We start from the raw sequence: 14,699 nt of genomic DNA, 5'->3' as shown, positions 1-14,699 counted from the left end.
TTGCTGCTCATGCTTTGAATGTGAAGTTTATGAAGCCATTTCCTATTACAAGGTCCTGTAGATGTTTCCCTACATTGTTTTCCAAGGTCTTTATGGTCATGGCTCTATTTAGGTCTTTGATCCATCTTGAATTGTTTTTTGCATAAGGTATGAAATGGTAATTCTCTTTCATTCTTTTGCATATGGATATCCAGTTCTCCAAGCACCATTTGTGGAAGAGGCCAATCTCTCCCAGTTGAGTGGGTTTAGTGGCCTTGTCGAATATCAGATGACTGTATATGTGAGGATCTATATCAGTACTCTCAATTCAATTCCTTTGGTCAGTATGTCTATCCTTGTGCCAATACCATGTCATTTTCACCACTGTAGCTGTGTAGTATGTTTTGAAGTCAAATAGTGTGATTCCTCCAATTTCATTTTTCTTTTTCAATATGTCTTTGGCTATTCCAGGCCTCTTTCCTTTCCAAATAAATTTCATAGTTTTTCTAGTTCATTAAAAAATGCTGTGTTGATTTTTATTGGGACTGCATTGAATCTCTAGATCAGTTTGGGTAGGATAGACATCCCAGGGTCCACAGGATGGAGGAATAAAATATGGATTAGAGTGGACTTACTGGTATTTTACTATAGAACTATCGTGACTAGTAATGGAAAAAGTTGTAGTATTGATATGGAGAAAGTGGTCACGATAGTTGCTGAGGGCAGGAAGAGGGAAGAAGAGATGTGATGTGGGAGCATTTTGGGGACTTTGAGTTGTCCTAAATGCTATTGCAGGGACAGATGCTGGACATTATATATCCTGTCATAGCTCACTGAATGTACTGGGGGAGAGTATATACTACAATGTAAACTATAATTCATGCGGTACAGCATTGCTCCAAAATGTATTCACCAAATGCAATGAATGTGCCACAATGATGAAAGAGGTTGTTGATATGAGAGGAGTGGATGAGGTGAGGTGTGGGGTATATGGGAGCCTCTTATATTTTTTAATGTAACATTTTTTGTTACAAAAGAATACAATTTTAAAAATAAATAAAGCAAATATCGTTTTTAGAAGAGTGCAGTTTAAACTCAGGTTACAAAGAATTCTCACAATAAAAACACCAAGTAAAAGTGAGCTCAAAATCAGAAAGGTCATTACACATAACAAAACAAGTAATCAAGAAGTCAGAAGAACCAACTAACTACATATTCAGAACTCAAAGACTATGTACTGAATATAAAATAAGAATGCTTTATATGTTTAAAGAAATCTATTAAGGGAAACAAAATCTATCAAAATGATTAGGCAGATTTGGAAAATAACAAGTAGAAATTATAGAAAAGAAAAATAATTTAAATCGGAAACTAAGTGAATGCAAAAGAAAATAATTGTGTCTAATGTGTGGTTGAAAGTATTAAGAAAATTAAATTCTAGTAAAGGCAATCTATGACTTCTGTTTGGAGTGGGAGGAAAGTAAATACTGATTAGCATTACACTTTAAAGTTAAACGTGTATATTAAAATTTATAGGTTAGCCAGTTATGCATAGTAAAAACAAGAATATAAATGCCAAACTAGTTGAAAGAAGAGTGGAATGAGAGAGGAAAAGTATGTTGATTTTTTTTTAAAAGAACGGGGCAAACAAAAAATACAAAATGGAAAGAGCAAATAAAGCGTGTAAAGTAAAGTGGTAGAAATGCACCTGAATTCATTTTTAAAAATATAACCGCATGGTATTCACAAAGAAGAAGTAATGGTGGCTCAGAAACCTATGAAAAGATGCTCAACTTTATTAGTAATTAGGAAAATGCAAATTGAAAGCACAAAAATGCCATTCCACACCATCAAATTGGCAGAAGTTAAATTCTGAATATATTTAGTATTGCTAAGTATGAAGCAATGGGGACTCTCATAAACTGCTGCTGGGAATGAAATGCTGTTTGCTTTTGCCTAGCAAAGTTGAGCATATGCCCACTGAATAGCATAGCCATTCCATTCCTAAGGATAAAAGGTACCAGTGGTGGGGTAAAGAGAATAGGCTGCCTGTGTCTAGGGACAATCAATTATAGAACTCCCAATGCCTAGGCCCTTGCCACCTGTCCCTAGGCCTAAAGAGATCAAATATTCTAGCATATATATAACCCATTCTTGATGGAACAGGATGCCTGTTCATATTGCTGTTGGGAATATGCACCCTAGATAAACTTGTACCTATGCTTCAGAAGACATATAAAAGAGTACTTGTTTCAGTTTGTTAAATGCTGTCCAAGCAAAATACAAGGAATGGGTTGGCTTTTATAATGGGAATTTATTAGGGTACAATCTTACAGTTCTGAGGCTGTGAATATATCCAAATCAAAGCTTCCTCACCAAAGGTAGGCTGCTGGTGATGCTCTACTCTTTACATGCAGAAAAACAAAACGGTGGCCAGGCTCTGCCTTCTCCTCCAGGCTCACTTTCTTTCCAAGCTCAGCTGTGGACCATCAGGCAGATGGCTCCTCTCTTCCCTCTCCTCCCAGCGTTGCTTCAGCTTCACCTGCTCCTTTGATTCCAGCCTCCAGCCGCTCTCTCTCACCCTCTAGAGGTTTCTCTGTCTTTCTACAGCTCCAGGGAATCCTGGAGTCCTCTCACATGGCAGGGTAAAATGGCAGTTCTATTTATCTGTGCCTCTAATTTCAGTCCTCAGTTTATATAAGACTCCAGTAAAAGGATCAGGACCCACCCTGGGGCCCACAATCTAATCAAAGGCCCTTAACTGAAATTATTTAATCAGAAGTGATCAAACGATACCTTAACTGAATCTAACCAAAAAAGTCCGCTTAAGAACAAAATTTTCTGGGGCCCACTAAAGACTCAAACCAGGAAAATGCTTATAGAAAAATTGCTCATAATAGGAAATAACACAAAAAAGGCCAAATATCTCTCAGCAACAGAAAGGATAATTAAACTATAATGAATTTAGTCTATGGACTGGTGTATGTTGATGAACCTGAATTTGATCATGAGCATATATCACCATTAATGAAGATTGATGGATCTCAAAAATACATTGTTGAGCAAAAAGACGGAGAGAAGATATTATGGTTTCATTTACATAAAACTAAAGTTAGAAAAAAGCAAAACTAACAAAATGCTAATGAGTGATATGTATACATGTGCTAAAACTATAACAAAAAAAGCAAGGGAACAATTAACATAAAATCAAGGAGACTGGTTTCTTCAGGATACAGAGGGAGGGATTTTACTCAGAGTTCTATTACTTAAGTTTGTGACTATTTTAGTATTATTTAAGCTATGCATATATTTTTTACATACTCTTTTGAATGTTATATTAAACAACAAAATTTTAAAAAATAATATGTTAGAAGAATTCCTTAAGCTTAATATGAGAGTCTCTCTTTGACAGAGAATAAAATGAAGAGATATGGGGAAACTATATGGCTTTAAAACTTTCCAGTGGTTTGTGGGTATTCTTAGAAGCTCTAAAAATCAAGAATGGCAAGCCATTGAAAATCTGCTAAATTTTTAAACGGTATGATTCTGTAAACACATATGACTAATTTTTCTTCTTTTTATCTGAGGAATTACTTTATATCTACAAGGACAAATTGAGCAAATGAGGTTGCTCTCATACATTTTGGAGGCATTTTGATACACTCACATTCATAGTGCTCATTTGGTTTTATTTCTAATTTACTTTTTCTTAAATTAATTTATTGAAGTATATTACTCATACATAAACATACATAAATAAGTGTATAATAATAGTTGTTATACACTATATAAAATCATACAGGACTCTCATAACTCATCCTACCACCAATAACTTGCATTGTTGTTAAACCTTTTTAACTAATGATTAAAGAGCATTGTCAAAATATTACTACTAACCAAAGTATTTTCCCCCAACCAACCCTATTATTACCCTTATACCATTTATATATGAACATACATAAACAATTAAGTGTATAGTTAAAAAGTTGTGAAATTACAAAGTAAACATGCATAACATCATACAGGGGTTCCATACATCAACCCTCCACCAACACCTTGCATTGTCATGAGATATTTGTTACAAATTATGAAAGAATATTGTCAAAATCTTAATATTACTCATAGACCTTATCTTACATTTGGTATGATTTCCCCCAACCCATCCTATTAATATTGTTTAAATATATTTTTTTATGACAGAAGTTGTAAACTTATAAAACAACATGTGCATATGCAGAATTCCCAAACAATACTCTTCCATCAACACACCAAACTGTGGTGGAATATTTGCTACAGATAAGATAATTTCATCTGATTGTTACCATGTCCATAGTGTACATTTGGCTCACATTTTCCATACTGCCTCATTTATTAACACAGTATATCATTCACATAAATGCAAGACTATAATATTACTATTAACCACAATCCATAGGTCACTCCAGCTGTATTTTTCCCATGCTTGTCCACATTCCCAACACCCAGCAGTAGTGATACATTTACTCTAGTTCACAAAGAAACACTTTGCATCTGTACCATAAACCACAATTATCATCTGCTTCTTGGTTTGCTGTGCTATTCAGTTCCTACTCCCTAGCATTCTGTCAATTGGCATTTACATACCTAGACTACCATTTTCAGTCACATCCCCATTTATAAACTAGCTATTACTCACTATGTTTTACCATCCACTTTTACAGTAAACCTAATTAAAACTTCCACATACCTTGAACATCAGTAGTCCATCTCAGTCCTCCTCTTATCTCCTTTAAGAATCCACCACCTACCACCAGGTCTTGAAGATATTTTCCTACAATTTTTTCTAGAAGCTTTATGGGACTTGCTTTCCATTTTGAGTTAATTTTTTGATAAAGTGTGAGATAGGGGTCCTCCTTCCTTCTTTCAGCTATGGATATCCAATTTTTCAGCACCTTTTGTTGAATGGACTGTTCTGCCCAAGCTGTTTAGTTTTCACAGGCTAGTCAAAAATCACTAGACCATACATATAAGGGTCTGTTTCTGAACCATAAATTTGGTTCCATTGGACTATGTGTTTGTCTTTAGGCCAGTACCATGCTGTTTTTACCACTATAGCTAGGTAATATGATTTAAAGTCTGGAGATGAGGGTTTGCTTTTCCTTTTTATGATGTTTCTGGCTATTTGGGACCCCTTACTCTTCCAAATAAATTTGATGAACATGTCTTCAATTTTTTTTTTTAATGCTGGTGGAATTTTTATCGAGATTGCATTGAATCTGCATATCAATTTGAGTAGAATTGACATCTTAATGATATTTAGTCTTCCAATCCATGAGCCCAGAATGTTCTTCCAATTATTTAGGTCTTTATTGATTTCTTTTAACACTGATTTGCAGTTTTCTGAATACAAGTGCTTTACATCATTGGTTAAGTTTATTCCTATTTGACTTTTATCTGTCATATTTTATTTTCACCACTCTGTTGACACTTTTGATTACTATTATTGATATAATCTTGATTTCTAGACACTCTTCCAGGCCCCTCTCTCCTGTCTTTTCTTTTCAGGCTCTAGCACACCCTTTAGTATTTCCTGAAAATCTGGTCTCTTGCATAGAAATTCTCTCAGTTTCTGTTTATCTGTGAATATTCTAATCTTGCCCTCATTTTTGAAAGACAATCTAGCTGGATATAAGATTCTTGGCTAGAAGTTTTTCTCTCATAGTATCTTAAATATATCAGACCACTGTCTTCTTGCCTCCATGGTTTCTGGTAAGAAATGAGCATTTAATCTTATTGCAAAGCCCTTATATGTTATGCATTGTTTTTCTCTTGCTGTTCTCAGAATTCTTTCTTTCTCATTGGCATTTGACATTCTGATGAGTATATGTCTTGGAGTTGGTCTATTTGGATTTTTTCAGATGTGAGTATGTTGCACTTCTTGGACATGGATATCTATGTCTTTCAATAGGGTTGGGAATTTTCTACCATTATTTCTTCAAATATTCCTTCTGCCCCTTTTCCCTTCTCTTCTCCTTCTGGGACACCCATGACACATATGTTTGCATGCCTTTTGCTGTTATTTATTTCCCTGAGACCTTGTTCAATTTTTTCCATTCTTTTCTTCATCTGTTCTTTTGTATGTTCACTTTCAGGGGACATTTCTTCAAGCTTACCAATCCTTCCTTCTGCCTCCTCAAATCTCCTATTATATGATTTCAATGTTTTTTATTTTTATTTTTGTTTTTTGCTTTTTAAAGATTTATTTATTTATTTAATTCCCCCCCCCCCCCCGGTTGTCTGTTCTCTGTGTCTATTTGCTGCATCTTGTTTCTTTGTCCGCTTCTGTTGTCATCAGCGGCACGGGAAGTGTGGGCGGCGCCATTCCTGGGCAGGCTGCACTTTCTTTCACGCTGGGCGGCTCTCCTTATGTGTGCACTCCTTGCGCGTGGGGCTCCCCTACGCAGGGGACACCCTTGCATGGTGCGGCACTCCTTGCGCATCAGCACTGCGCATGGGCCAGCTCCACACGGGTCAAGGAGGCCCGGGGTTTGAACCGCGGACCTCCCATGTGGTAGACAGACACCCTAACCACTGGGCCAAGTCCATTTCCCTCAATGTTTTTTAAATTCCATTTATTGCACCTTTCATTCCCACAAGATCTGCTATTTTTCTTCTATGTATGCTTTCAAATTCTTTTTTGTGCTCCCCCAGTGTGTTCTGAATATCCTTAATCTCTTTAGCCATCTCATTGAATTTATTAAGGAGATTTGTTTGGACATCTATGATTAGTTTTCTCAACTCCTTTATGTTCTCTGGAGGCTTATCTTGTTCCTTTAACTGGGCCATAGCTTCCTGTTTCTTGATGTGGATTGTATTTTTTGTTGGTGTCTTAGCATCTGGATTACTAGAGTATTTTTTCTGGGTGCAGTTTTTCTCTTTAGTTTAGGGCTTCCTGCCCTTTCTCCCTTGCTCATTGTGTTGTAGGAGCCAAGCATGCAGTTGGTAAGCTGTGGAGGCTCAAGCTCCCCTCATTGCACCAGGGACCGATGAAGCTTTTGCCAACTTTCTCCTTTGCCAGGGGTAGGGACAGAGTCACAGCTGTGTGGAATAATCCAAATTGTGCAGACATAGACCGTAGTTGCCCAGAGAGAGTAATGAAGCTTCATGTCCTTTCTCTCCTGCCTGGGGTGGGGATGGAGCTGCAGGTGTGGGCAGCAACCTATATAGTGTGGGTCCAAGTTGCCCCAGTAGACTTCTGATTTTCAGTCTGTGCCAGCCAAATGTACCTGCAGTTACCTGGATAGGCTGGTGCAGGGCCCACCACTCTCCTCCCTGCCAGAGGCTGGGCTGAAGCCTAGTCTAGGGCTGTAGGCTGATCTGGGTGAAAGAAACCAGTTCCTACCATCACTGTGAGTTTTGGTCAGCCTGCTTCCCCTCAGACTAGGGGCAGAGTCAAAATGGCTGCCACAGCCCTCTTTCCAACTTGGGAAGATTCACATCCCAGCTGTTCCCAGGGTTATATCTTAGCCAGCTGAGTCTACCAATCAGTAGCTGACATCATTGGCCAACCGTCTCCTCCTCCCCTGTTTCAGGGAAATGGAGCTTCCAATTCCAGCCACAGAATAGCTCCTGGGGCGACTCGTGCCAACAGGTAGGATATTCACTGGCCTCCACGGCTTGGCCAGTAACTTCCCAGAGAGGCTGGTGCAGGTCCCCGCAGCTTCCTCCCTGCTGGAGGTGGCACTGGGGCCTAGGCTAGAGCTTCAATCTGATCTGGTTGGAAAGAAGCCAGTCCCCACCAGCACTGGGATTTTCAGTCCACCCTGCTTCCCCTCATGCCAGGTGTGGAGTTAAGATTTCTGACTTGGACAGGCTCAAACTTTAGCTATTCTCAGGATTATACTTTAGCCCGCTGAATTTTACTCATCGTTAGCTGAAGTTGGTGTCCAACCCTCTCTTCCTCCCCCATTTTTGGGAAGTAGAGCTTTAAATTCCAGCTGTGGAACAGCTCCCAAAGCAACTTGTGCCTCCAGTGGTGGAAACCAGCTTCCAGGACATGGAGCATTCTACTTATGAGTCTTCTTGCAGATGGGTAGGCTCCTCCTTCCATTCCTCCAAGTATGTTGCAGAATGCTCTTCTGACCTTCTGGAGCCCCCAGAGAGCTGCTTCACCTAGCTACAGAGAGCTCTGTGTGTTTACTAACTGCCCTATAGCAGGAGTTGACTCTAGGAGCTCCTTACTCTGCTGCCATCTTGCTTTCATTTGGTTTTTGAATGTGCTTCTCCTTTTGATATCTAAGGAATTCCTTTATAAACTGGGCAGTATTGAAAATATTGTATTCAGTCCTTTTTACTTGTGTAATAATTTTGAATTATTGTGAATGTAGAACCACTCTAAATGGTGAGTTGGATTATTAATAAGAGATTTATATACTATGTGGTAGGGCTGGAGCCACATTACAGAATTAATGAACGTTATAACTCACAATTTATAATCACCTACTGTGTACTTCATGAACATTATCTTCAGCGTTCACTAAGACTCTGCAGAGTAGATATTTTAATTTCCACTTTCCTGAAGAAATTGAGGCTTAAAGAAGTTTAGTATCTTTATCTTGATTACACAAGTAGGAGGTAGCTGACAATCAAATTCAAACTATTACTCTATTCTCAGATTATAAAATGGATGATACAGGCAGAAACAACAATGGAATTTAATTGGAATTTTTAATTGTTGGCACAGGCAATTATATTTGTTTACCAGTTTTATTTCATTTAGTGAAGATCTGGGGATTTTGAAGGGAGTTGCTGGATTTAATCATAATGGAATTTAGAACTGCCAGTCAAGTGCATATGGGTCAAAGCCTGCCCTAGCCCCTAGATTACAATTCAACCATCATTTCTTGTTTAGAAGACTTGAGATCTGATTCCAAGAGACTCAGGATATAATTCAAAGGATAAATCAAATTATAGAAATTGTCCAGATTACTCCATTTGGAGGAAAGCTCTGTTATCAAAATACTTGGCAAATTCTCCTAGGCCACTTTCGGTATTTGGTTTCAATTTATTTCATTATTTGATAATGAGTTTTCTAATATCTTTGATTGGTTATAACCATACTCCTTAGGTTTCACAAGAAAATTCATTCCTATCCCAACACATGACTATAAATTTAACATAGAATATCTGCACTTCAGATGTTTGTCAGGGAAAAAAATACACTTTACACATTGTCACTGTAATACACTGTACACTATTTATCAAAAGTCAGAAAAACAGATTAATATTATGGGTAATTACTTAATGTACAATGCTTCTCAAACTTTAATATGCTTATAAATAAATCATATGGACCTTGTTAAAATACAGGTGCTGATTTTATGATCTGGGATGGGTCCTGAGTATCTACATTTCTAACAAGTTCCCAGATGAAAATGATGCTAATTTTCCATGGCCCACACTTGCTGTAGGAAGGGCCTAAAGAATACAACCCTCACCCCCCACACACACACACACTCCATAAAATATCCTAAAATCTATCTCTGCTTTAAACCAAGCAAGCAGAGAATTCAACATTAAGATCATATATTTCTAATACTACCTCCACTGCAATAAACTATACCTCCAAGCCCTCCCACCACTGCAAAAATGCTTTCACCAAATTGTGCTTTGGCCTATGATTAATATGTAATATATTACCACAATTTCTGAAAATATATTTTGAGCACATAATTCACTACATTTTTTCACAGTACCCTCTTCATAATCATCTACATAGTGTATAGTGTATTTCTTCTGGTTTGTTTTTATTTTATGGAAACTGAATCCAGTGACTAACCATTATATCCTATTTTAGCTAGCTGCTGTGGCAGTTTGATATTATTTATGAATTCCAAAAAGAAACATGTTTATAAACTGGTCTGTTCCTCTGGCAATAACCCTTTGATTGTATTAGATTCAACTGAGAAGTCTGATTAAATTATGTTACGATTAGGGCTTTGATCCAGTCAGGTCATTAGAATGCAACTCAGTGTCAAGTCCCAGGCCCTGTGGGCCAATAAAACAGACTCTCACATGGAAGTAGACAAACAGAAGCAGACACTCAGGAAGAGAATGTGCTTCTTAAACAGGGCCCCAGAAAGAGAGATGAGCCTGATAGTCTACAGATGACCTTGAGAAAAGACCAGAGCAGCTGAGCCCAGAGGCAGATGAGCCCCAGGAAGAAAAACAACCCTTATCCCAGCCTACAGCTGAGATTGGAAGAAGCCACGGAGCCTTAAGAGGAAGGAGGAAGGTTGAACCTGTGTGAACATCGCACACCATCTTGCAATAGACTTCGGGTGAGAAAGTACCTCTCTTGGTCCCTTGAGTTCGACTCTTTAGGACCTGGTAACTATAAGCTTCTACCCCAAATAAATACCCTTTATAAAAGCCAACGGGGTTCTGGTTCTTTGCACTAGCACCCCTTGGGCTGACTAATACAGCTGCTTAAATCTCCACAGCTGAATTTATGGCCTACTTAATACAAATATATAAAATACCAAACTATGAAATCTGTATACTTACTGTACTCTTAACTTGAGCTTTTCGATCTCTTTTCCACAAACTCTGATGTAGTGTTTTACATTGTTTATATTTAAGTTAGCATAAATCCTATATAAATAAATATATAGTGAACTACATTCTCCATTAATGAAAATATGAACTTTTGATTACTGTTTTATGTTGAAGATTTACTTATCTTCTTAACTTTCTAAAATTCAAAAATTTGTGAATTCCTAAAAATATCTGGTCCCAAGGGTTTCAAGTAAAGGATTAAGATCTGTACAACTACTACAATCAATGACTCTTACTGCTGCTACTTTGTTATAAAATTTTGCCTTTGAATAGCTCTATATTTGTTACTCCAAATCATTCAAATATCTTGTCAGCTTAAAAGTATATAACTGAAGAGAATACCTTTTGCTAAATCCATTTATATTGTTTAATGAATACACCTGACTTTTAAAACTTATTTATGATCATTTAAAAAGGCAAATAACAGCAAATCCAAATCCACACAATATTAACAGGGCAATATCCATGACCTAAACCCATAACTCTGCCATCAGTACTTTCTACCTACTTATTATTACTACTGAAGTTTCCATTCATATTCAACATGCATGTCTGGTGCATTTTGTTTGAAAAAACAAGCTAATTAGTGCTGAACCTTCCCCAGTTCATAAATTTATTCCTTAGAACATTAAAAGGAAGTCAAGTGAGACATGTTCAGTAACAGATGTTTGCCGTTTTTTGGCTGCCTTTTTACAGTTTGTACTCTTTCATTACTTTTTAAGAAATTTAGTTAATGTTCCCTTTACTAGAGAACAAGCGTACCTGACTTCCCAGGAGGGGGATTCCCCAGGGCAGTCACAGTCTGTTCATTCCCTTAACCTAATATCTGCTCAAATGCTCTCCATATTCAATTTTTCATTCGTCTATCTAGATTGTGGTAACAATCACACTCCAGTTCAACAAAGAACGCATGTGTTAACTCACAATTGTAGAACTACAGCTATTGTCAACAATAATATGAATGCAGATAGCCCTAGTTCTCCTCAAACACCTTTCCTCCCAAGGATATCTCGGAATAGGAAGTTGTTTACTACTGAGGGAATGTGGTTGAATATTTTGGTTTCTAAAATAAAGAAATATTGTGATGTGGCTTCCAAAAGTAAAATTCTAATGATATTTTATGATAAAAGACATGAAAAGCATAGATTAGCATTTTTCTCCATAAAACAAAATTAATCCCAAAATACAAAGTTATCCTATTTATTTACCTAAACCCCAATTTTGAAAATCATTTAATATGGGTAGAACTGGGATGGCATTTAAGTGGTGGTACACTGGCAAATCTGGGCAACATTACAAACCAAATCATGCGTTCACGAATAGTATTTTCTTTTAAAAATTAGCAAGAACAGTAGAAAATACGTGAACTTATTACTAAATTCAATTTATTTATTACTAAAGGAATTTTGCATGGAATACCTCCTTTATTTTTCACATTGGCATCTACCTAACTAGAATAACACTAGGAAATTTTATAGAAGTAAAAATTCAACAAGATAAAATAGATGATAAGTACACAAGTAAACTTCGGGCCCAGGTAATACTACTGTATGGCAACATGGCTATTGAAATGTGGGCTTTTAAATATAATGCAAATCAAAAAAATTTTTTTCAAAGTAAATGTTAATGTCATTCAGTCACAAAGATTCAAAATTTTAATTTTTCATTGGAAAACAATTGGCATTTCAAAATTAAAATTTGAAAGTTGAAAATAATGTATAGCACTGAGCATAACTACTTCCTATGGCAGGACCAAAACAAAAAGCCAAAGTCAATAAAAGTAAACTGCTAAAGTAGTGTCCAAAGGAAGAAGTTGTAGTTCCATACCTTACCTGGTTTAATTCCAAAGCTTACCAAAGGATTTTCAAAAATTATTTTATTTCTACCCAAAATAACAACAACAAAAAATTTGGTTATCATTTGATTAAACAGAAATTTTAAATTTAATGGTTGAAATTATTTTTGTTATTGTTTAGAAATATCAGAAAATTGAATCAGATTGCTTTCTTTTATAAAATACTGCCCACCTGGAGAGAAAATAATGAGTATGAAAATAATTTTGAAATCTCCTAAAAAAGTTTTGGAAGAAGGAAGAAAATGAGCAGAGAGAAGAATATGTATTGGGGGGCGGGGAATTGAGAAAATTATGTCAAAGCCATGGGCAGTAGCTTTTGTAGCCCTAATTACCACTTAGCAATGGATAGTACTCTTGGCCTTGCATTCAGAGCTCTCTACAACCTAGTTCATCCTTGCCAGATGTACTGCCCAAAGAAACATGCCTTACTGTCCTCCTCACACAGCTAAGAGTAGTCTGTAAATTGTCAGCTTAGAAGAGGACAGGGCTGGGAGGCTTGGATGCTGCAAATCAGTTTCTCAATTTTCCTTGATGATAATTCAAACAGCTTTCTATGGATATGATTTTTGTTAAGGACATGTATGCATTAGAAATATATATTCTGTTAACTAGAGATTACTGTTTATACTGTGATTAATAAATATGTTCTAAAAGTACTAGTTTACCAAGACTTAGCATTTCTGACAACAGAACAATGTTAGTCATATAAATTTGTTGTCTAAACAGGGTTGGAATGATTTAACTTTAGTAAAGTTGACCCACAAGGAATTTAGCAACATAAGCTAACTATGACATAATTCAAAGTTTTGTTTCACAGAACAAATGTAAGTCAATACATATTTTTTAAAATACCAGAGAAAGAACTATCTCAATAGTGAAAAAGAAATCAAATAGGCTTAATTTATCTTATGGCTAGTCAAGAAGAAAAATTAGTAATATGAAAAGAAAGAAAAAAAAAACCAACCAGAAGTGATGAGAAAGACACATTCATGCCAAGAATGTAACACATGAAATATAAGAAACCTAGATATGAATATAGATACAGTTAGACAATTCTATAAAATAGAATTTTGTGGTCTTTTAAGAAATTCTTGCTGAAGATGTCTGAATCACACAAGTTTCCACTGCTATTTACTTAAAGACATCTTGTGGCTTGCCCAGATAAATAGATGAACTTAAAATGAAGCTCCACCCACTTTCAAGTCACAGGTTCTCATACTCTGAATTAGGAAGCCCTCATTCAGAAAATTATCAATGTGTGGCAGTGAAAAGTCTTGGAAGTTTTACTCTCCAATTATCACTCTCCTAATAAAGGTCATTGTTCCCTGTTGGGCTCCACTGTATTTTCTTGAGAGTTTATGTATTATTAGTCTCTACTATTACATTTGGGACAAACCATGTGATGATCACTTTGAATCTTATTGTTCTTCAAATAAAAAATTATACATATATTTTTAAGTTAAGGTATTCAGCAAGATTTACTTTCTTGTGGAACACAAGACAGGTTAACACAAAACACAATAAAAGAATTGAAGCATTCTTCATAAAAAAGGTGACTTTCAATGGAGAATCATCTTAGGAATGAAATAGGTCCATAGTAAAATATCAAGTGTTACATCAAAATTAATCCAATATTTCCTAAATAAAATGGTAATTCGCTCTATGTCTAGTTTTACAAATACTTACAATACTATAATCCCGCAATACTGATGATTCAGAGAAAGTAGACTGACTGGATTGTTGAGATAAATGAAAAGACCTTGAAACAATCCCTCTCCAGTCATAGATTGTTTTATCTGTAAGAAATATCAATATAGGTTTAAACACTATTTATGCAGGAAAACTACACACTGATCATTTTGCTTAATGTTATAAAGAGGAAAGTAAACCATCTTTACGGGCCCACTAGTCTGTATTAAAATCACATCTTGTCATCTAATCACAAAGAGATGAAAAAGCAATAGCAACATAGAGGCTTCAATTAATTGACACTTCAATACAGTAAAGCTTTCATTTTATTGCACACAGTTTGCCCATCAGAAAACTAATAGGTTCATTCTTTTCCCATTCTTTTCTTCAAGAGCACTGCCTTCTTTTTGAAAGGAGACTTAAAACAAAATCATATTTGTGAATAGCACTTACAAAGCTAAAAGGAAGGAGATCCAAGATGGCAGAGTAGGGAATGACAGGCTGCACTATTTCTCTAGAATCCGTGGCAAGTTAGGAAGGTTTACCTGGCAGAAGGGAAGCCACTCCACTTGGCTGGGGG

The 14,699-nt window shown here is 36.3% G+C and overlaps 1 protein-coding gene across 1 annotated transcript in view; it reads right to left on the bottom strand.

The window, feature by feature from the left end:
• The window catches only part of IQCM (IQ motif containing M), a 470,255-nt gene that overhangs the window by 311,205 nt on the left and 144,351 nt on the right, over positions 1-14,699 (bottom strand). Inside the window, exon 6 of the mRNA XM_004479990.3 lies at positions 14,117-14,226. Within this exon, the coding sequence (XP_004480047.2) occupies positions 14,117-14,226 (110 nt within the window). The remainder of the gene's footprint in view (positions 1-14,116; positions 14,227-14,699) is intronic.

Source organism: Dasypus novemcinctus, chromosome 1 (assembly GCF_030445035.2).
Source record: "Dasypus novemcinctus isolate mDasNov1 chromosome 1, mDasNov1.1.hap2, whole genome shotgun sequence".
NCBI classification, from domain to species: Eukaryota; Metazoa; Chordata; class Mammalia; order Cingulata; family Dasypodidae; genus Dasypus; species Dasypus novemcinctus.
Note: the sequence above shows the minus strand (reverse complement) of the source record. Positions and strands in the feature narration are given on the sequence as shown.